This window comes from Chiloscyllium punctatum, chromosome 48 (genome assembly GCF_047496795.1).
Source record: "Chiloscyllium punctatum isolate Juve2018m chromosome 48, sChiPun1.3, whole genome shotgun sequence".
Taxonomy (NCBI): Eukaryota; Metazoa; Chordata; class Chondrichthyes; order Orectolobiformes; family Hemiscylliidae; genus Chiloscyllium; species Chiloscyllium punctatum.
The window spans coordinates 41,549,543-41,574,231 of record NC_092786.1 but is presented as its reverse complement, the minus strand read 5'-3'; the positions used below and the strand labels follow the sequence as shown (position 1 = coordinate 41,574,231).

General features: G+C 39.5%; 2 protein-coding genes across 7 annotated transcripts in view; one reads left to right on the top strand and one right to left on the bottom strand.

The window, feature by feature from the left end:
• LOC140468927 (protein FAM227B-like) overlaps positions 1-24,689 on the top strand; it is a 308,644-nt gene that overhangs the window by 141,598 nt on the left and 142,357 nt on the right. The gene's annotated exons all lie outside the window — the stretch shown is intronic.
• The window catches only part of fgf7 (fibroblast growth factor 7), a 111,998-nt gene that overhangs the window by 10,932 nt on the left and 76,377 nt on the right, over positions 1-24,689 (bottom strand). For all 3 annotated transcript variants that reach the window (XM_072565052.1, XM_072565053.1, XM_072565051.1), the window contains one exon: positions 8,712-8,815. In XM_072565052.1, the coding sequence (XP_072421153.1) occupies positions 8,712-8,815 (104 nt within the window). The remainder of the gene's footprint in view (positions 1-8,711; positions 8,816-24,689) is intronic.

Genomic DNA, 24,689 nt, shown 5'->3' with positions numbered 1-24,689 from the left:
CCTATACTCAATTCTTCTTGTTATGAAGGCCAGCATGCCATTAGCTTTCTTCACTACCTGCTGTATCTGCATGCTTGTGTTCATTGAATGTACAAGAACACATGGAACTCGTTGAATTTCCCCTTTACCTAACTTGACTCCATTTAGATAGTAATCTGCCTTCCTGTTCTTGCTACCAAAGTGGATAACCACACACTTATCCAAATTAAACTGCATTTGCCATGCATCCGTCCACTCACCTAGCCTGTTTAAGTCACCCTGTATTCTCCTAACATCCTCCTCACATTTCACCCTGCCACCCAACTTTGTGTCATCAGCAAATTTGCTAATATTACTTTTAATACCTTCATCTATATCATTAATGTATATTGTAAACAGCTGCGGTCCCAGCATCTAGCCTTGTGGTACCCCACTGGTCACCGCCTGCCATTCCTTTTTGCTTCCTGTCAGCCAGCCAATTTTCAATCCAAGTCTGTATTTTGCCCCCAGGACCATGTGCCATAAGTTTTCTCACTAATCTCCTATGTGGGACTTTATCAAAGGCTTTCTGAAAGTCTTGGTACACTACATCCACTGGCTCTCCCTTGTCCATCTTCATTGTTACATCCTCAAAAAATTCCAGAAGATTAGTCAAGCATGATTTCCCCTTTGTAAATCCATGCTGACTCTGACCTATCCTGTTACTGCTATCCAAATGAGCCGTAATTTAATCTTTTATAATTGACTCCAGCATCTTTCCCACCACTGACATCAGGCTAACCAGTCTATAAGTCCCAGTGTTCTCTCTCCCTCCTTTCTTGAAAAGTGGGACAACATTAGCCATCCTCCAATCTGCAGGAACTGATCCTGAATCTATAGAACATTGGAAAATGATGACCAATGCATCCACGATTTCGAGAGCCACCTCCATTAAGTATCCTGGGATGCTGACCATCAGGTCCCAGGGATTAATCAGCCTTCAGACCTAATAGTCTATCCAACACCATTTCCTGCCTGATATAAATTCCCTTTAGTTCATCCATTGCCCCAGGTCCTTCATCCACTATTACACCTGGGAGATTGCTTGTGTCTTCCCCAGTGAAAACAGATCCAAAGTACCTATTCAACTCTTCTGCATTTCCTTGTTCCCCATAATAAATTCATCTGTTTCTGTGTTCAAGGGCCCAATTTTAGTCTTAACCATTTTTTTTCTTTTCACATACCTAAGAAAGTTTTTACTATCCTCCTTTGCATTTTTGGCCAGTTTGCCTTCCTACCTCATTTTTTCTTCACGTATTTCCTTTTTAGTTATCCTCTGTTGTTCTTTAAAAGTTTCCCCGTCCTCCATCTTCCCACTCATCTTTGCTATGTTTTACTTCTTCCTTTTTAATTTTATACAGTCCTTAATTTCCCTCATCAGCCATGGCTGTCCCTGCCTCCCCTTAGGATCTTTCTTCCTTTTTGGAATAAACCGATCCTGCATCTTCTGCATTATATCCAGAAATACCTGCCATCGTTGTTCCACTGCCATCTCTGCTAGGGTATTAAACCACTGAACTTTGGCCAGCTCCTCCCTCATAGCTCCATAGTTCCTTTTGTTCAACTGCAATTCTGACACTTCCAATTCTCCCTTCTCCTTCTCAAATTGCAGATTAAAACTTATCATATTATGGTCACTATTTCCTAATGGCTCCTTTACTTTGAGGTTCCTGATCAAATCCGGATTGTTGCACAACACTAAATCCAGAATTGCCTTCTCACTGGAAGGCTCCAGTACAAGCTCTTCTTAGAATCCATCTCAAACACCATTTCTTGGGGTCCAGTACCATCCTGATTCTCCCATGTAGTAATACCTTTGCGACAGGCCAATTTCAACTCCTTATTCAACTTACACCCTACATGCAGACTACTGTTTGGGGGTCTGTAGATAACTCCCATTAGGGTCTTTCTTCCCTTCGAATTTCTCAGCTCTATCCATACTGACTACATTGCCTGATTCTGTGTCCCCCCTCGCAAGGGACTGAATATCATTCCTTACCATCGGGGCTACCCCACCCCCTCTGCCCGTCAGTCTGTCCTTTTGATAGCACGTATAGCCTTGAATATTCATTTCCCAGGCCCTGTCCACTTGAAGCCACATCTCAGTTATTCCCACAACATTGTACCTGCCAATTTCCAACTGAGCCTCAAGCTCATCCACCTTATTTCTTATGCTTCGTGCATTCATATATAATGTTTTAAATTTGTTACTCCCCTCACCTTCCTGTCAATCCCTATTTCACTTGACCATACTGTATAGGCCCCTCTTGAGTTTTCTGCTCCATTGATTTTGTTGCCTTTCTTAACTTCTTTTATTTTCACTTTCCCTTTAACTTCCTTCTTGAATTTCAAGTTTGTCCCCTTCCCTCCCCCCAACTAATTAGTTTAAACACATCTGTGTTGCTATGCCAAACCTGCCTGCCAGAATGCTGGTTCCCCACTTATTAAGGTGCAACACTTCCCTCTTGTATAATTTATCCTTACTGCAAAACATACCCCAGTGATCCAAGAATTTAAATCCTTACTTCCTGCACCATTTCCTCAGTCATACATTCAAGTCCATTATCTCCCTTTTCCTGCCCTCTCCAGCCTGAGGAACTGGAAGCAAACCGGAGATAACCACCTGGATGTCCTGCTTCTCAGCCTTCTTCCGAGTTCTCTGAAGTCCCACTGGAGAATGTCCCTCCTCTTCTTCCCGACATCATTTGTGCCGACATGCAGCACCAGCTCTGGCTCTTCACCTTCACCCTTGAGGATTCCCTGCACTCTGTCGGTGACGTCCTAGATCCTGGCACCAGGAAGGCAACACACCATCCTCAAATCCCGCCTGTTGCCACAGAAACCCCTTTCAGTCCCTCTCACTGTGGAGTCCCCTATTACCACGGCTCTGCAAGATGTCTGACTTCTCGGCTCTGCCTTCTGAGCAATTTTCGATTGGCAGACTTGTCTGCCTCTCAGACTGGCAATGTCGTCTCTCTCAACAGTTTCCAAGAGAGTCAACCTGTTCACGAGAGGTACTTCCTCCAGGGTCTCTTGTACTTGAATCATCTCTTCCTTCCTCATCATCATCTCCCTTCTCTCTTCCGGTATGGTCGGTGTAATGACCTCGCTGAAGGTCCTGTCCAGAAAATTCTTGTTCTCTTGGATGAGCCTGAGGTCATCTAGTTCTTTCTTCAGTGCTGCAACATGCTCCTTCAGAAGCTGAATGTGTACAAACTTTCCACAGCTATAGGAGCTAGCAACACCATCAGTGTCCCTGACCACACCTACTTAAATAGCACTCATTAACCTTCCCAACAGCCTCTGTGCTCCGATCTCACTTCTGCCCAGCACACGCCACACTCTGCTGCAAAATAAAGACTGCTGGCTTCGAGGTAAATACTTAAATACCACTCACTAACGTTCCCAACAGCTTCTGTGCTCTGACCTCACTTCCGCCCAGCTCCCGCCACTCTCTGTTGCAAAATCTGCTGATCCTCTCCTCCATATCCTTGGAATTCTGCGGAGGCCTATAAAAAAACTCCCAGCAGGGTGACCTCTCCTTTCCTTTTTCTAACCTCAGCCCATACCACCTCAGTAGATGAGTCCTCATCAAAAATTCTTTCAGCCACCAGAATACTGTCCTAACCTAATCAAAACACCAATTATATCTATAATCAGAGGCTGTTTGGATTTAGCAGTACTCTAGGCAAATTTTGAGCCATTCCCTCTCTCATTTGAGGATACCTCAAGATGTAAATGCTCTGGCTTCCATAGCCTGTCCACCACTCTTAATTGTACAGGAAATGTACCCTCTGGCTAATAATTGGTAAGTTGAAGCAAAATCATTGTCCGATAACTTCCTATGACACAGTGCAAACTCGATTTACACTAGATCCTGTCTCAAGATTCATGTTGGTGACTTTTCATCAGAGTATCGGGCTAGGTCTGGGTGAGATACAGTTAAGAGGGTTGGTATGGACCTGTTGGGCCAAATGGCCTGTTTCCACACTCTGGGGATTCTGTAAACAAAAATATTTGCATAAGGAGAAAAATGAGAACAGGTGTAAAGGTTTGAGTATTTTGGTAGCATGATACCCATACTTGTAAACTGAAAAAATTTGTAGGAATAACTTAATGAAGCATAGAAAGGGCCATAGAGATGGGAAAGAGAAAATTAGGATCAGGTTGCTTGCAATTTTAATTTTCTCTTCCAGTCCTAATCTGCCCTGTCTGTCCTTCACCTCCTATATGGTTGAAATGAAGATCAATCCATGCTAGAGAAACTGCATGTCGATTTATGGTTAGGTAGTTTATAATCTTCTGGACATAACATTGATTTCAACAACATAAGCACTGATCACATGATTTCTTTTTAGATTTAATTAATGTATTGGTCATGGTACTGATTTTACTGTTATGATTTTCAGCTCTTCTAGACTATTTTTATTCATTCATGGGATGTTGGCCTTGCTGCTGAGGCCAGTGTTTATTGCCCATCCCCAATTGTCATGGGGAAGATGATAATGAGCTGCCTTCTTGAATTGCCACCTTAGCATTTGCGAAGTAGGATTAGGCAGAATGTTTCTACCAGCTTAGACATAATGAGCTGAACAGCACCTTTCTGAGTCATATATTTTCTACATTTTAACGAAACAGTTGCCATCCTTCCCAATGAATACCATTTGTCTAGACACCTAATACCAACCATCCTGAAAGCCTAAATAAGTATCAAGTACCATCTTATTCTTTTACAAACACCACATATACCTGATGCTTACTGCCTACTGCTCCCACTGGATCAGCGATGGGTGGGAGGAGTTGGATGGCACACCCACTCTGGGCCTGTTGAATCCTTTAAGTGCCTCGTTAGAGGCCTTCATCCATCACCCGTATGATTTTTTATCACTGTGGGGATTAGGAACTAGGTTTTATCTGGTGGCATCATGGCCACACCAAATGAGCATGCCTCCTATTTGGGGATGCCCTCTGCCCTTGGGAAGCTACTTATCCAAGGTATTTATACTCTTCTGCTTTCTCCGTCACCACCGAAACTCCCTCACTGCCCCCAGTCTGTCTCACTGAAGCCGATACAACAGGATTCATGACTCCTCCCGTTTGATTGACTTGCAGCTATTGCTAGAAAATAAAGCTATAAGGTAGGGAAAAAAATGAAACACAAGGGTAAGCTAGCTAGTAATATGAAAGAGTATTGCAGGAGTATTTTTAGATACATAAAAGGTAAGAATAGACATTGGACAGCTGGAAAATGAGGCTGGAGAAGTAGTAATGGAGAAAAAAGAGATGGTGAAAGAACTGAATAGGTACTTTATATCAGCTTTCATGGTGGAGGATACCAGTAGTATACTAGAACTTCAAGGGAGTCAAGGGACAGAGGTGAGTGTAGTGACCATCACTAAGGAGAAGGAGCTGGAGAAGCTGAAAGATCTGAAGGTGGATAAATCACTCAGACTGGATGGACTACATCTCAAGGTTCTGAAGGAGATAGCTGATGAAATGTGGGGGCATTGGTGGTGATCTTTCAGGAATCACTGGAGTCAGGGAGAGTCCCAGAGGACTGGAAATGGCTAATGTCACACCCCTGTTTAAGAAGGGAGGGAGATAGAAGAGGGAAATTATAGACCAGTTAGTCTGACTCTGACATTGGTAAGATTTGAACAGAAGATGAACTCTTATTTCAGTAATTTCTTTTTATCCTTATTGTGCCTCAAAATGGTGCCAGATTCTGGCAACAAAACATTTTTCGCTGCATCTTTAAAATATATGTCACGATAAATAAATCATTCATCCATTCAGAAGGCAGAGAATGGGGATAAAGTGATATTTTTCAAGATGTCAGCAGGGATCAGTGAAGGGACCACAATTAGTCACATGATACATTAATGATAACCATTATGCATTAACATTATTGCTGAGTTTGCAGAAGCCACAAAGATAGGTGGTTGGGCAGGTAGTGTTGAGGAAGCAGTAAGTCTGCAAAAGGACATGGACAGGCTAGTAGAGTGTGCAAAGAAGTGGATTAGTGGTGCTGGAAGAGCACAGCAGTTCAGGCAGCATCCAACGAGCAGCGAAATCAACGTTTCGGGCAAAAGCTTCCTGATGAAGGGCTTTTGCCCGAAACGTTGATTTCGCTGCTCATTGGATGCTGCCTGAACTGCTGTGCTCTTCCAGCACCACTAATCCAGTATTTGATTTTCAGCATCTGCAGTCATTGTTTTTACCTTGTGCAAAGAAGTGGCAGATGGCATACAATGTGAGAAAGAATAGACTATTTTCTCAATGGGGAAAGGCATTAGAAATCTGAAGCACAAAGGAACTGATGAGGCCTAGTTCAGGATTCATCTAAGGTTAGCATCCAGACTTAGTGGGCAGTTTGGAAGGCAAATGCAATGTTAGCATTCATTTTAAGAAGGCTACAGTACAAGAGCTGAAATGCACTACTGAGTCTGTATATGGTTTCGGTCAGACTGCATTTCAAATATTGTGAGCAGTTTTGGGCCCTGTGTCCAAGGAAGAATTGCTGGCCTTGGAGGGGTTAAAAATGTGTTGCTGGAAAAGCGCAGCAGGTCAGGCAGCATCAAAGGAACAGGAGAATCAACGTTTCGGGCATAAGCCCTTTGGTCCAGAGGAGGTATACAATAATGATCCCAGGAATGAAAGGCTTGTCATATGAGGAGCGGTTGAGAACCCTGGGTGTGTACTCGAAGAGTTTAGAAAGCTGGGAAGGGATCTCGTTGAAACTTAGAGTACTGAGACAGAGTGGGCATGGAGAAGATGTTTCCACAAGTAGGAGGGACAAGGAGTCGAAGACATGGCCTTAAAGTTAAGGGATGACCCTTTAAAGCTGAGATGAAGAGGAATTTCTTCAGTCCAGATGGTGGTAAATTTGTGAAACTCATTGCCGCCAAGGGCTGTCGAGGCCAAGTCATTAAGTACCTTAAGTGACACAGATAGGTTTGGAATTAGTAAGGGATCAAAGTTACGAGGAGAAGGAAGGAGGATCCAGTCAAGATATATATCAGCCACAACTGATTGGTGGAGCAGTCTTGATGGGCTGAATGGACTAATTCTGCTCTTGTGTCTTAAGATCTTTAGTCTTATGCAATGAGGTGGAGGACTTAACGTGAGCCAACTAACAAGCGATGGTCATTAAATGGCTGTGCCAGCATCGTGATAAAATGCAACCCTACATTCCATCTACTATGCTTTTGTATACTTGTTTAACCATCCAAATTTCTTTGCATAAAAGCAAATTACTGCGGATGCTGGAATCTGAAACCAAAAAAGAGAAAATGCTGGAAAATCTCAGCAAGTCTGGCAGCATCTGTAAGAGAAAAGAGCTGACGTTTCGAGTCTAACTGACCCTTTGTCAGTTTCCCCAACTAACTTTTTATCATCAGTAAACCTGAATACATTATATTTTGACCCTAATAATACCATTTCTCCATGGGACTTAGAGTCATAGAGTCATAGAGATGTACAGCACAGAAATAGACCATTCGGTCCAACTTGTCCATGTTGACCAGACATCCTCAATAAATCTAGTTCCATTTGCCTATATTTGGCCCATATCCCTTTGAACCTTTAAGATTAGATTAGATTCCCTACAATATGAAAACAGGCTATTTGGCACAAAAAATCCACGCTGACCCTCCAAAGAGTAATCCACTCAGACCCATTCCCCTACCCTATATTTACCCCTGACTAACACAGGGCAATTTAGCAAGGCCAATTCACCTAACCTGCACATCATTGGATTGTGGGAAGAAACTGGAGCACCCAGAGGAAACCCACGTAGACACAGGGAGAATGTGCAAATTCCACACAGAGGAATCGAACCCAGATCCCTGGCACATGTGAGGCAGCAATGCTAACCACTGAGCCACCCTTCCTATTCATATACCAATTCAGATGTCTTTTAAATGTTATAATCGTACCAGCCTCTACCACTTCCTCCTATTTGCTTGTTCCACACAGGACCATCTTCTGTGTGAAAAAATTGTTCTTTAGGTCCTTGTTAAATCTTTCCCCTCTCACCTATGCCCTCTAGTTTTGGACTCCCACCTCAGGGAAAAGACCTTGGGTATTCATCCAATGCATGCCCTTCATGATTTTATAAATCTCTATATGGTCACCCCTTAGCCTCCAATGCTCCAGGGAAAACAGCCCCAGCCTATTGAACCTCTCACTATCGTTCAAACCCCCCCCCCCAACCCTGGCAGCATTCTTGTAAATCTTTTCTGAACCCTTTTAAGCATCACAGCATTCTTCCTGCAGCAAGAAACCAGGATTCCAACAGTGGCCTAACCAACACCCTGTACAGCCGCACCATGACCTCCCAACTCCTACACTCCGCACTGACCAATAAAAGCAAGTATACCAAATGCCTTCTTCACTATCCTATCTACGTGCAAGTCCACTTTGAAGAAACTTTGAACCTGCACTCCAAGGTCTCTTTGTTCAGCAACACTCCCCAGCACCCTACCATTAAGTGTATAAAGTTCTGCCCTGATTTGTCTTTCCAAAATGCAGCACCTTACATTTATCTAAATTAAATTCCCATCTGTTACTCATCATATTGACCCATCTTATCAAGATTCCGTTCCTGTTGAAGGAAATTAATATTGAAGAGCCATAAAATATATTCTTAAACTGATAACTAAATAAGCACTATGCTTTGTGTTCAGGCTTACCTTGCCATATAATTTTCCAGATTTGTTCATTGCTAGGAAGTAGTCACTTTCTATACCTCGAATAGCAACAACTCCAACGGCCACAGTTCTGATTTCCAAAATACCTGTAATAGATTACAAATCTATCTTTAACCAATTTGCACACTACAATTTGCATTATGCATGATGGAATGAAGACCACTTTGGTTGTTAATCAGTATCAGCTCCACCTCTTATGAGCGGAAGTTATGATGTGTTGTATATATGGTGCAGACAATGTAACTTCTTTTTAAATTAAAATGTTGGTACCTAGATGAAAAACACTCATTTTGTAAATGACATCTCACTCAAAGATGATGTGAATTATAGAAATAAATGAATTGAATAATTTGAATTGTGAATGTGAAGGTTGTGTTGCTACTGACAGTAAAATACAGTGCATTCATTTGAAGAAATATATTTGGTAAGAAATCAATATATCCTTTATGAATCTGTTGAATTCACTACCCAGTGCGGTAGATGCTGGGATATTGAGTAACTTTAAGGAGGTGATAGACAGACAGAGTTAATGTTTTGACATCAGAAACCCTTTTTCAGAACAGGAGAGGAAGAGGACATGATGGTAATGTTAATGGTCTAGTAATCCAAATTCAATTTCAGCTCAATAGTAATTCCAGAATGTTGACAATAGAGGTTTCAGAGATGATAATGCCATTGAACGTCATGGAGAGATATTGTATTTTGTCTCATTATGATTGCTAATTGTTTGACACTTTGGTGGCTTCAATTATATTTGTCACTTGGCCCAAATATGAAAGTTATTCAGGTCTTGCTGCATATAGACATGGACCATATAAGCATGATAAAAGCCAAGAATGGTGCTGAATGTTATTTATTCAACTTTTGATGGAGAGAAGGTAATTGATGAATACTATCCTGAGAAACTCCTGCAGTGATGTTCTGGGACTGAGATAACTGACCTCCAACAAGCATAAACGTTATCTTTTGTCCTTGGTATGACTTGAGCCAGAGGAGAGCTTTTTCCCTAATTCACATTGACTCCAGTTTTCCTACACCAGTCAAATGTGCCTTGATGTCAAGGGCAGTTACTGTCACTTCATTTCTTGAGTTCAACTCTTCTGTTTTCCCAGCAGAATCCAAATTAAGTGTTAGTGAGCAGGTTATTGCTAAGCAAGTGCCAATTGATAGCATGAATGGCAATACGTGCCACAACTTTACTGATGATTAAGAGGAGACTGATAGTGGGATAATTGGCCAGATTGGATTTGTCATAGCTTTTGTGGGCAATTTTCCAAATTGCTGGGTCAATGCCAATGTTATAGCTGTACTACAACTGGCTAAGAACATAGTCAGTTCTGAAGCATACATCTTCAGTTCTATTGCTGGAATATTATCATTTTATAAAGCTTTTGCAGCATCCAATGCTTTTTAACATTTATTGATGTCATGTGGAATTAATCAAACTGGCTGAAAACTGACATTGTAATGTTGGGGACTTCAAGGCGAGGCACGTTAGATTGTACTTGGCAATTTTCACTGACGATGGTTTGAAATGCTGCAGCCTTGTCTATTATACATATGTGCTGGGCTCTCCCATCGTTAACAATGGAGATATTTTTGGTTTCTTCTCTTGCAGTTGTTTGTTTAATTGTTCATCATCATGCATGGCTGCTTGTGGCAAATCTGAAGAGCTTAGATTTGATTTCTGAATTGTGGAATTGCTTAGCTCTGTTTATTGCATGCAGCTTGCACTTTTTGGCATCCATGTGGTTCTGTGCTGTAGCTTCACCAGGCTGACACCTTATATTTACACATGCCTGGTGCTGGGATGCCATCCTGCACCTTTCATTTAACCAAGGTTTATCTATTGGCTTGGTGATAATGGTAAAGTGAGGCATATGCCACACTGTGAGGTTAAATACAGTTCTGCTGCTGCTGAAGTCTTATGGATATCTCGTTTTGAATAGTTAAATCTCTGCCCCATTGATGCACAGTGCACTGCCACAAACACAGTAGAGGGTATCCTCAGTGTGTGGACAGAACTTCATTTTCACATATTGTTTTCACTCTTACAGTGAAATTGAAAAGACACCACAGTCCCAAAGGACCATTGACTGCTTTCTCATTAGATAGAGAGGGGGAGTGGCAATGCGTTCAACCTGAGAGTCATCTATGCCTCAGGTGAGAGGCAAGGTTAAGAAAATGGATAAGATTGAGTAGGTTTTTCCATTTTGTTATTACTCTCACCACCTGTTCCAGATGCAGTTTAACAGTGTTGTCCTTTAGGGCTAGGTCAGTTGTGGCACTGTTTAGCCACTGTTGGTGATGGACATTGAAGTCCCTCACCCAGAGTTCGTTCTAGACCCTTGCCATCCTCAATGCTAAAGGAAGACCCTGACATAGTTGAAAGAGAGTAATTTTGGCTTTTCAATTTGCACTTGATTCAAATCCATATCTAACACAGTACCTTGCCAATCCATGAAATGTACTGACCTTTTTCAGCCTTATTCTATTTTTCCTGTTTATTGGATACAACAAAGGAGTAATTCAATCTAATTCTGCAGAGTGAATCCTACATTCCAAGAATACTTGAGTAATGCCCAATGCTGTATGGACTAGATCAGCAGGTCTGGCAGCACCTATAAACAGTGAGAGACAAGAGGCAGTGTTAACATTTCGGGTCCAGTCACTGTTCCTCAGAACTCAAGAGTCACCAGATCCAAAATGTTAACTCTGATTTCTTTGCACAGATGCTGCTTGACCTGCTGAGTTTTTCCAACAATTTTTGTTTTTGTTTCTGAGTTACAGCATCCATAGTTCTTTTGGTTTTTATTTAGTATTTAACTCACTGCCTCATCTCTTCTAGGCATGCCCAACCTGAAGTTCTTCTCCTCTCTCCAATGGGATTTCCATTCCAATCTTTTTTTTCTTGTCCACCATCATGAATTTCACTGTCGTTTTCACAGCTACATCACATTTCTCAGTGACTGCCTCCGACTCAGATTCACCCCAGTTCTGAGGAGGGGTCACCAGTCCTGAAACATTAACTCTGACTTCTCCTCACAGATGCTGCCAGACCTGCTGAGACTTTCCAACAATTTGTGTTTTTGTTGTTACATGGACTTAGATGGTATGCAGACATCTTATCCAGATTGCTGTTCTTATGTTCCTTGTGTATAACTATAAAGGCACCAAATATTTGTTGAAGGTCCTGCTCTGAAATTTGTCAGAAACTTAATGGAACATCTATGGGTATGCTAAATTCAGTTTATTAATCACTACTTTTGTAGTCTCACCAGTAACCCTTTACGAGACTAGCAGAATTCAACAGACACATTTGCTTGCATATCAACCCAACTTGTAACAACTTGTTTTATTTTCATAGTTCAGTTTTGTATAAATTTCAGATTCTATTTTTGGATAACTTTTCTCTGATTTATTGCTATCTTTGACACTTCTGTGATTAGTTTTCAGTTGTCTCCTGTGTGGGATTGAAAGTCAGGCCTTTAACATCATGATATGTAACACAGCTTTATATATTTTAGTATCAGCCTTGTGGTGCTTCTGTCCACCTAATCCAGGACCTGTTTATCTCCTGTGCGTCTCAGGAACCATAACGTTTTTTTTTAAATGTATTCATGGGATGTGTGTGCCTCTGGCTGGGCCAGCATTTAGTGCCCACTCCTAATTTCCCAGAGAGCAGTTAAGAGTCAGTCACGTTGCTGTAGGTCTGGAGCCACATGGAGGCCAGACTAGGTAAGGATGGCAGTTTCTTTCCCAAAAGACATTAGTGAACTAGATGAGTTTTCTGACTATCAACAATAGTTTCAGGGTCATCATTTGACTCTTAATTTCAGATTGTTATTGGATTCAAATTCCGCCGTTTTACACAAATGAGTTCAAGTCAGAATTCCAGAGTTTGATTATTGACTTTGTCTAAATGTTACAGCCATGGTTAATTTTGTTGCTTTGCATTGGTTAAAGATTCTAAGACTTATAGCTCTATTGACATTTTTCTTTTCTTCATGCAGTACTTTTCATTTGTTTGTATTAAATATTATTTTCAAACAGTCCATCCAATTATTTTAACCAGCTGATTTGGCAATTTCCAAATTTCCTCCTCTAATTCTATTGCACCTTTTAGTTTAATATTGTCCGTAAATTCAACCATTTTACATTGAATCTAAATCATTGATTTAAATTAGAAACAGTAGTTGTCCCAGTACTGAGCCTGAGGCACCCTATCATGTATCCATAAACCTGACATGAATTTTTTTAATAGTAATGTTGTTTTCAAAGCTTCAGCAAATTTCTTATCCATTTCTACGATTTATCCCAAATCCCCATAATGTTAAGCATAAGTAGGTTTTTGTGTAAAAATTTATCAAATGCCATTTCAGCATGTAAGTATATTTTTGTAATTATTCAATTATTCAAAAGCAGCAAATTGTGAGAAATTACTGATTATTTGTGTGGAAAATTCTATAAAATCAACACTAAAATGTATTCACAAAGCTTAACTGTCCAGTTCCAAAATAATTATAGAGTGCTTTCTTCATTACAATGATTGTAATGAACTTCTTTCACTTTGTGTTATTGATAGGATAATCACTATATCCCTCTCAGCAACATGCTGGGTAGATTGCTAAATCTTAAAGAGGAATCATTAAGATTTCACTTTATAAATTAGCTTTCAAGTTTAATTAACTGCGCCTCTGTACTTCACATTTCATAGCCTTAAGATAGTGTGAGTAGACTGTTGTCCAGAAACCCGCTGTCAAAGATCATTAACTGCACATTTGATCTTACTTCAGACTGTTACCATACTTTCAGTCTGGTCTCTGCATATTTTCTCACCATCTGTAATGATCTCTTTCATTTACCAGACAAGGGAATGTGATAATTCTCTTAGCCATTCTCTTTTTTAACATTGGAATGTAGAAGACTGCAAAAGATCATTGTGGTGGATCTAGTTGGCTGCAAAGTTCAAAATATCTCAAAACCAGTCTTTAATTTCTATTGTGATAGTTCAATAGATTCAATTAGGCCAATACATTATATATCATAATCACAATCTTCCAATATAATATGAATGCTCATGTTCAGAAAATAAGTAACAATTAGTTTAAGCAAGGTATAACTTATAATAAAGGCATTACAAACTTTGGATGATATCCAATTTAGAGCAATTAGACTATAATCCAAACATGACACTTCTAAATTTTGCTTGATTTTATAAAATAGACTCAATGTTATGCCAGCAGAAAATATCCTTATGAAAATATCCTTGACTATATTGAAATTATTGATGATCCTTCTTAACTGCATGGACACTGGATCAAAACTTCTTCACTATTCTTCACTATATTAATTGCGTTAGTCACCAGAGATCAGGTATATAATGCACTGCACACTAGAGCAGATTAGATTAGATTAGATTAGATTACTTACAGTATGGAAACAGGCCCTTCGGCCCAACAAGTCCACACCGCCCCGCCGAAGCGAAACCCACCCATACCCCTACATTTACCCCAGCACCTAACACTACGGGCAATTTAGCATGGCCAATTCACCTGACCTGCACATCTTTGGACTATAGGAGGAAACCGGAGCACCCGGAGGAAACCCACGCAGACACGGGGAGAATATGCAAACTCCACACAGTCAGTCGCCTGAGGCGGGAATTGAACCCAGGTCTCTGGCGCTGTGAGGCAGCAGTGCTAACCATAATTACTATGGTATACATTTGTTTCCATATACTTGTTGTACATTAAAAGAATAGTGAAAATAATTTCCTTATTTACCAGCTTATTAAACCCCAGCCTCAGATGTAGTGGACTGTTTCCAGTCTACTAAAGGCTGTAAAATCCAAGGAAAAGTTAAAATAGTGATAAAATATGCATTTGCGGTCAGTACTTTACAGAACATGGATATCCATGCCATGAAATACCACCAATGTTTTACTATCAGAATACATTTAAGTACAAAACCTAACTTTCATAATTTAATGATTGGGTAAATACAAACACAAATATAATGATAGTGAGCGTTAATTTTAAAGCAAAGATCTTTCATCCTTCTAGCTCAACTCTTTTAATTGTGTGAGAAATGTATAATCTGCGTACAACATAGTTTTAAGTACCAAGAGTTCATTAGGTTTAAAATAAACTGGAAAAAGCCATCTTCATGTTACATAAAAAAATCAGGACACATAATTTTTCTGAACAAATCAATTGCCCTTGCAGTAATAGTTTTATTTACTTGAAAGTAAGAATTCCACCCTTTCTTAGAATGGAATTCTGTCCTAGAGTGCGGCTAGTTGATCTGATGACCCACAGCTCTGTTGTCCTAGCAATGTCAGGCTGAGAATGGTGGCCACTGCTGGATCTAGAGACAAACACGGAGTGTAAAGTAGTCACTGGTCACCAAACTAGCATTTAATTTGCATTGTAGGTGCATAATAGAAGGGAGCCATTAAACTAAAGATGGTTGTCTTCATTTAAGATGTTTCCGTTAATTTGGACAGAACATGGTGTACATGTTAGAACGTTAGAACTTAAGAACTTAGAAGGAGTACAGCATTCTGTAGCAGGAATGATCCCCCAAAATTCAAGGCAATAAATGTCCTTTTATTATTCTCCCTTTAATCACTCACATGCATATATTGCAGAAAACTAACTGAGATGCTTTACCTATTTTATAAAAGGTGTATTCTAACCCATTTTCTTCTGTTTTTATTGATTTATCTGAACAAAAATTGGAATCAGTTATTTACAAACACAATGCTTCAAAACAATTCAGTGTTACTAAATACTTCTGCAGCATGCATCAGCGAAGTTACATCCAACCAGTGTCAGAACCACTATAGATGCAGGTATTGGTAGTACTGACAAATATTTGAAGTTATGAAGACCAAAGTAGAGAATGGTTTATTTGGACAATAGATAAACATTGGATCATCAGTCCTGAGACTTACAAGGTAGATAACAAAGCATGAGTGAGCAATAGCAGTTGAAGATACAGAAGAAGATACAAGTTAGTGAGAACACCAGGCTGCATTCCTCAATTTCAGTTCCCTGGCACCATAGGGTTGATATTTAAATGAAGCATACAAATGTCATGTAAGCACCAAAGCATAATTACCAAGCTTAATTTAGCCATTGCAGGGTGTTGTAAATGTTTCAGCAAGAATTCATCTGTCTTCTCATCTTTGTCTTGCACCTTTTTGACTGTAAATAGATTTCGTCTTCTTTATGAGGTCCAAAGTTAGGATCATCTGATGGTATAGATGGGATCTTGAAGATTCCAATGCAGCTATAATTTTAGGCATGTCTAATTTATTGAAACATCTAAAGTGTTTTTTTTTTGTTAACTATGTTAGCCGTGCTTCCTGTTATATTCCTTTTGAGCAAAAGAACACATTACTGCTGCAATGCAAGCATTCGTGACCTTATAGATTTATGAAATCATGAAGGGCATGGATAGGGTAAATAGACAAAGTCTTTTCTCAAGGGTGGGGGAATCCAAAACTAGAGAGCATAGGTTTAAGGTAAGAGGAGAAAGATTTAAAAGGGATCTAAGGGATAGCTTTTTCATGCAGAGGGTGGTTCGTGTATGGGATGAACTGCCAGAGGAAGTGATGGTGGCTGGTACAATTACAACATTTAAAAGGGCATCTGGATGAGTACGTGAATAAGAAAGGTTCGGAGGAATATGGGCCAAATGCTGGCAAATGGGACTAGATTTATTTAGGAAAGCTGATCGGCATAGACAGGTTAGACTGAACAGTTTATTTCTGTGCTCTACATCTCTATGACTCTGTGACTCTAAGTATTAATCATTGCCTATCTACTGTCATGCATTTTTAATGAAGTTAGCTAGACTTTCCTAGCCAACTCCCTATTATGTCTTTGTAAATTCATTTGTTTAAATTTAGGGCCCTAGGTTTGGAGTGGACTATTTCACCTACTACCCTAATGAAGAATTCTATTATGTTATGGTCACTTTTTTTCCTAAAGGACCTCTCACAACAAAATTATTAGTTAACTCCTTCTTATTGCACAAAACCAAATCAAAGGTAGCCTGTTCCCAAGTTGGTTCCTCAACATACTGGTCTAAAAAAAAAACATCTTGTACATAACTTCAGGAATTCATCCACTATAGTATTACTGTTAGTGTGATTTGTCCAGTCCACATGTGAATTAAAATCACCTGTGATTACTGCATCATTCTCATAGCATGATTCTCTAATTTACAGTTTAATGCCATCTTTTGCCCATTTAATGACCTCATCATTAATGCTGAGAAGACCTATAGTCAACTCCTAGTAAAGTTTTCGATCCCTTGTTGCTTATCCCCACCTAGTTTGAATCTGCACCTAGATTTCCTACACTAATATCCTTTCTCACTACTGCACTGAATCTATTTTCACTGACAATGCTCCCCAACTTCCGTTTCTGTTTTGACTGTTCTTCTTAAAGGTTGATTACCCTTGGGTGTGCAGTTCCCAGCCTTGGTCATTCCTCAGCACTGTCTCCATAATAGCAATCAAATCGTACCCATTAACAACTATGAATGCTGTAAATGCAGCCTCTTTATTGTAAATATACCATGCATTGAGACATAGTACTTTTAGATGTGCCATTTTGACACATTCTTTGTATTTCAGCACTCTTGCCTTCCACTTTTACTTTGTACTTTTCTATCTTTCATTTCCATCTTTGTTTACCTCAATCTTGTCTACCTACTTAGGTTTCTATTTCCATTTACAGGTCAATTAAATGTTTCAGAAATCCAAGGGTTGCAGATTTCCTGATATAGCCCCAAGCCCTATAAAATTTCAGACAAGTCAAGGTGGGCAGGTAGCTGGAGGGAAGTCCTGTTGCTGTATTTTAAGTACCTACTTTGCCTTCAAACCTGGCGGCGAGGGAACAAAAAATGCCCACTGTCTGGGAAACAATCACTCACCTCTGATTTTCCGTGAGTTGCCAATAGTGGGCAGAGGCTGGTTTCACCATCTAATTAAGAAACGTGCACAGCTCTCAAAGCTGGAGGGCCAGTAGGAAGACTTGCAGCTTGAAAGCAGCTAAATGGAGGTGCCCTGTCCCCATTTTGTTCAAATTTAAAGTGGGAAAAAAGTCCTTTGCTGCCATACCACCATTATGGCGGTGTCCCGCTCTCATAGCACCTGTTGCTGCTGCATCCTAGGCAAGCCTTTAAGCCTGCCTGAAGTGCTGGCCTTTCAGGCAGCTAAACTATTTCCTGCCAATCTGCTGGGACCTGGTGGCTGACTGGAAAATCCTAATTGATTTCCTTGAATAGACACAGGCTACCTGCCGCTTGAAGACAAGAAGCATTTCCACCACCCACCTCTTCTGTATTGCCTCTGTAAAATATCTGGCATATGATGGAGCTATTTTTAGTGCTTGCCGACCTTTGTTCCCAACTCTAATGTAGCACTTACGATGTTCATCAATTAATTCAAATGCATAGACTAAGGTAGTGGTTGGAATGTTAAGATCACAAAGTTTGACTTTATCAAACTAAATGATTCCCAAACTGCAGAAAAAATAGGATCTGCAATTATTCAAAGGTAGACCTAAAAGATAAACTATTTGAATTCAAATTTAGAAACTAAATTGCTCAGTTTTCCTTGCTGGGTATATTTTAGTTTATTAATTACTAAAATGTTTGTGACATTGAACAAGTTATTTTATTCATTTGAAGAAATAAATGTGTAATATGGAGAAGGTTGTACCTAAATTACATGCTTGAACTTTGAGTGATGGAATTTCAAATACCTTGACTCTCTACTGTGTAGCTTACAACACCGAAAGAACACTGCTTCAAGCTTGCAGATAACTTATAAATGCATGGTGCTGATTACTTGCAGAGATGTCTCAATGCACTTTTTATGGCAACAAATAAGTAGTGGACATTGAGTAAGGGGAAAGGAAGTCAATGAGGATCTGGAGCAGTATAACCATGATCGAAGCAGGATTGAATACGTAAGTGGAAGTAGCAAAATGGTGATGTTGGAGGAGAGAACCTGAACCAACCTCGATGAAATGTTGGAGAGGGAAGAAAATTAGAATTAAGCTACTATTGGAATGAGGGAGGATAGGCACCATAGAAGTATTTGAAAGTGAGGACAAGAATTATAAATTTATGCCATGCAGCAGACGAAACCTTGAGAGAGAAAATGCTGGAAAATCTCAGCAGGTCTGGCAGCATCTGTGAGGAGAACAAAGAGCTGATGTTTCGAGTCTAACTGATCCTTTGTCAAAGTTTTGACAAAGGGTCAGTTAGACTCGAAACATCAGCTCTTTGCTATATTACAGGTGCTGCCAGACCTGCTGAGATTTTCCAGCATTTTCTCTTTTGGTTTCAGATTCCAGCATCCGCAGTAATCTGCTTTTAAACCTTGAGAGACCTTGATGAGGACGTGTGATGAAGATGTTAGCTTTAAGTATAGGTGAAGATAATATGACTAATATTTTGAATGGTAGAATTGGAAAGAAAATATTTAAGAACTGGAAAAATATTGGAGAAGTGGATAAGTATGCATAGGGACTTCAATGTGAAGACTTGTTTTCTGTAATAGGACATAAAACTTTTAACAAACCAGGTTTAGAACAGCCAATAATATTGGTGATCACATATTGAAATCTTAGGGGGCTTCTGTTTCTGGGGAATGGAATATGATTATTCCAAACGAATTATTGAAAATAGACATTTCATAGGAATCAGAAGATTTTTTAAATTAACGTTATTCTCTACATTTGAAGTGACCCACAGTGATTTAAGGAACCTTCAATACAGGTACATATTTTAGAACTATTGGACAAATCATTAAACTTGCTGACATGGGTGTTGCTATTGTTATTTTGTTAAACAACTATACTTTATTACAGACTAAACAGCAACTCCAACGTCATCTTGTCATCAAGACACGGACAGCATTCAAGTTGGGTAGATAAGTGTCAGGTATTCTTTTCCCCAGACTAATGTCAACCAAGTACCATTCCAACAAGAGAGAATCTAACTATCTCGCTTTGATTTTTAAAAAACCTGTTCATGGGATGTGGGCATCACTGACTAGGCCACCATTTATTGTCCATCCCTAATTATCCAGAGAGCACTTAATAGTCATCTACATTGCTATGGATCTGAAGTCTCATTAGGCCAGAGCTGGTAAGGATTGCAGATTTCCTTCTCTCATTAATGAACCTGATAAGTTTTTACAACATTCAACAGTGGTTACATGATCACCATTAGACTAGCTTTTCATTCCAGATCTTTATTGAATTAAGGTTTCCCCATCTGCCATGTGATATTCAAGCCCATGTCCCCAAAACCGTAGATTGGAATTCTAGATGCTTAGATCAGTGACATTGGCACTTTGCTAACACCTACCTCGAAATAACATTACCATCACTGAATCCCTGCCCAGTCAATATCCTGGGGGGTTCCCATCAACCGGAAACTGAACTGAACCAGTTATGTAAAAACTGTGGCTACTAGAGACTGGGAATTTTGCAACAACATGCACAATAAAGCAGCCTATTTGAGTGATGTCCCATCTTTCATCTTAAAAATTCATTCCCTTCAGCACTGACACGCAGCAGTAGTGTGTACCAAACAAAAGATGTACTGCAACAGTTTGTCAAGCCTCCTATGAAAACACCTTCCAATCCCATGACTTTTAGCACCCAGAAGGACAAGGAAAGCAGATGCAAGCAATTCTCTTCCAAGCACCACACCATTTGGAGTGTTATTAGGTAAAAATTCTGCAACTCCCTTCTTAGCAACACTGGGGCTGTTCCTACATCATATAGACTGTAGCAGTTTTAATACACAGTTCAACATCACCTTGTCAAAGGCCCACATCCTGTGAAAGAGGAAATTTGAAAAATAGAACATCAAACCATCTTTTCCAGATTATTGTCATCTCTTCCATAGATCATCACTCTGCAGCTTGTACCCTCATAATCTGCTAACCCGATACAACCTGCTTCTACATCCTGGCCAAGATCATAAACAGGGCTGCTTTAGTAGACTCATCATTTCAGTTTGTTCTTGATATACAGAACTGCTTTCTTTGTAAAGTAATTTTACTTCCTCTTCCCATGTTTTCTGTTCTCCCCCATCTACATCCATGACTCTCCCTACTCTACTTAAAAAGTTTCTTCCCATACTCACCCATCCCAATACTACTCAAAGTCCTCGACCATACTCTAGGGTCTTCACAACATCAGCAGGACTAAGGGGCTGGATATTATGAGGAGCAATGTGTGATTTTTAGACTGTATCCCAGATGGGATTAGCCCTCAATAGATCAGCATGAATATTGAAGTAAATACAGCACAATTAACCTAAGTTTATATGCAAGAAGGGGGTTCTTGTGGCAAAGTGACAGTATTCCTACCTCTGGGCTTGAAGGTGTGGATTCAGTCCCATCTGCTCCTGAGGTATATTGCAACATGTTTGAACAAGATGTTTAAAAATACCTACATGTTGAAAGGAACCTATTGGTGCCATAAGCAATGATTTCCACAGTCATGCATTTTCTGAAATGTTGTAGACTGTAAATCAGCTCCCCAACAATTTCAGTTCCATTGCAGTATTCAGAGTTTGCCACATGTGAGACCACAGGATCTGGACCATGATATCTAACTGTGGATGCTGTCTGACCTACTGACTATCTCTGGTATTTTGTGCTGTTACAATGATTTAATTACTGGCCATTTTAAATGCATACTCTTGCATAGATTTCTTCCATGATGTGTTTGAGGAATGTAAACGTGGAATTAAAAATACAATGGCTTCCAAATGTAAACCTTTTATAACTGTTCCTTGATTACTCTTGCCATCAGGTTCTGCTCAGGGATACAGGGATCAAATCCTAACAGGGACATCCTTAGGAAATCAATTAGCACAATTCTATTAATAAAAAACAAAATACTGTGAATGTTGCAGATCTGAAATAAAAACAAATAGGGAATTCTGGACTACTCAGTATATCTGGCAACATCTATATAGTAATAGCGTCTAATAGAGTTAACATTTTGAATACCAAGACTCTTCAAATTCTGCTTCTCTCTCCACAGATGGTGCCAGATCTGATGAGTTTCTTCGGTATTCTCTGTTCTTAAAGATAATTGTGTCCTTGGATATAAAGTTGATGCACTAATGCTGGAGATTGTCCCACTTAAATGCTAAGGGGTGAATCTTATGTTATATTTGACGAAGTCCAAGTTAAGACAAGTTGAGTTTTCCAAATAACTTTGCCTCTTCATCTCATACTCTAATTGACTGACTACCCTAGCATCACCTGATTCTTTTTTGGTTAGTTTTGGTTTGGTTAGTTTTCCTGTCCTTTAGGCAGATATGATGAGGCTCCACTTCTCTTGGCAACATTGAGATACAACCTGTGGTTATTTATCCAATTGGTTATAATTTTAAAATGCATTTAAATCTCTTATTATTCCCTTAGTTGCTAAGTTGGAGAAACTATAAAGCCTTTGATGTGAGGACCATGGACTGGATTCGAGGGCAGGTATTTTCTTTGAGCACCAGCTGGCCACCTAACTAGTGCAGGTGTACTGCATCTGTGAGGAAAGGGATGGACCAAGGACCTTCACCTACCTAGGTTAGTATTGGAAAGTAGGGAAGGGAAAGCTGAAGACAGCATTAAGAAGGCATCCTAAACCTCAGAATTTCTATGTGGAACAGAGAAGGAAATGATAAGTGAAAGCAATGGGATTAATTTTCCTGTATAATTTTTGTGGTATTCAGTTCATGGAAATTGTAGTATAAAGGACAACACTTAGCTTCTTTATATGCCTGTCCTCTGAGGTATGTCGAACAATAAGAAAAGTATGACAGAAGGCCAAGTACACCCCTTTGCATCTCACTTCAATGGTAACGTTTGGCACAAATCCAGTATTATTTAACCAAGAAGTTTCTTTTGACAATTACAGTTTTGCACGGTGGTAATGGAGATCTCATATCATGGATCCTACTCTCTTTTCCTTTCGACTCAGTATTCCACACTGCTGCAGGAGGAAAAATCACCAACTCAACAGAACATCATTGTGATGAGCCCAAACTCTAAAAGATTGATTCATAAGTTCTCAGTACTTATGCAGCAATTTGTACCTATCTCTTTGTTAATCTTGCTGCTGAAAACCTATACCAAGATTCCAGATCTTGTTTTCCTTAGTATTCCATATTATCTTATGCTCTAATTTCCAAGTTTAAAGTGGTTTGAAAGAGGTTTACATCGATCATTGTTTTGGTCATGTCCTAATAACAATAGTTAAAAACTAGATGGTCGTTTGCTGATATATTACTTCTTTATAGATATCTCTAAATAATCAAACTTGTTAATAAATGAATTGTTGTTGGTCACTGTACTGTTGTTAGTTCTTGATATGTGCAACCAATTCAAGTAGCCCACATAGTGTACACCAGGTAGGCAACACCAGTTCAAAGAACATGCCTTGACACACCTTCTTAGGGCAATTAGCAATGACCAACAGGTTCCAGTCTTCTTTACAATGCTCAATTCCTATGAAATTAAAATGAATAATATTTAGAAAACCAAACTTAAATACTGACTGCCACCAGACCACATGTGTCAAAAACTCACCTTTGTAACTATATTGCTAAAATGGATCAGTTGTTGTTTATCGTATATACTTGTGTAAATGTGGAATTTTTTACACTTTTTTAAGGTTAAATTTATGGGGTCGACTGTTACATGGATACTGGTTTAGAGGGCCTGAAATTCATGCTACAATCCAAAATACCATATAATTATAGTGGATAGCCAGAGACTTTTTCCCATGGCAGAAATATCTATCATGAGGGGACATAATTTTAAGGTAATTAGAGGAAGGTTTAGAGGTGATGTCAGAGGTAGGTCCTTTACTCAGAGAGTGGTGAGTGTGTGGAATGCACTGCCGACAGTGGTAGTAGAGTGAGATACATTAGGGACATTTAAGTGACTCTTGGATAGGCACATGAAGGGTATGTAGGTTAATCTGATCTTAGAGTAGGATAAAAGGCCAACACAATATTGAGGGCTGAAGGGCCTGTACTGCACTGTACTGTTCTATGTTCTATTACCAGAAGTCCAATTGATCGCTAAACAAATAAAGGGAAAAAAACACAATGAATTATGGTAATATGACTGTATTCCACGAATGCTATAAAAAAGGGTTACACCCGAAACGTTGATTTCTCTATCTCCTGATGCTGCCTGGCTTGCAGTGTTCTTCCAGCCTCCTGCTTGTCTAAAAGGTAAACTAAGCTCAGCTGAGCTGTGCACAAAGAGCGGATGTCACCTGACTCTGACCTGATGCATCTTAAACTTTTGTGCCAAGTTGATGTGAATTGTACATCAAAATGCATAATAGCACAAAGAAATCATTTCCTCATCATAACATTTATGTACCTTGACTCACAAATGTTGACCTGTTATCTGTGAAAAACTGGAGTCAACTTTTACACAAGATATATGTAAAATTTCAGATTTTTTTGGCCAAAAATAGGGGGTTGACTTTTATATGAGATCAACTATTACTCGAGTATATACGGTATTTTTAAATCTGGCTGAAAGTCTCTCTTCCCCAATGTATCAATCACTTGTTTCAGCACATCACTTAATAAAAAAGAAGTGAGCAATTCTAAGAATTCTACAGTAAGCTTTAGTTAATGGAAAACATAAGTAGTATACTGAAACATTGTGGGCAGTGTTCTGTAGAAATTACACGTGCACTACTACAGTTTTATGAAGAATGATCTGGGTCTTGCAATTTATGTATTCATGTTAAACATGTGTTTAGTAAGTTGCTGATGCACAGGAGGGCAACCTGAGATGCTGTTTGAGTCTGTATGTCATACTGAAATTTTTACTTAACATTTAAGGTCATTAAGATGAACTCTACTGATGGATTTGGTTGGGTCCGAAAG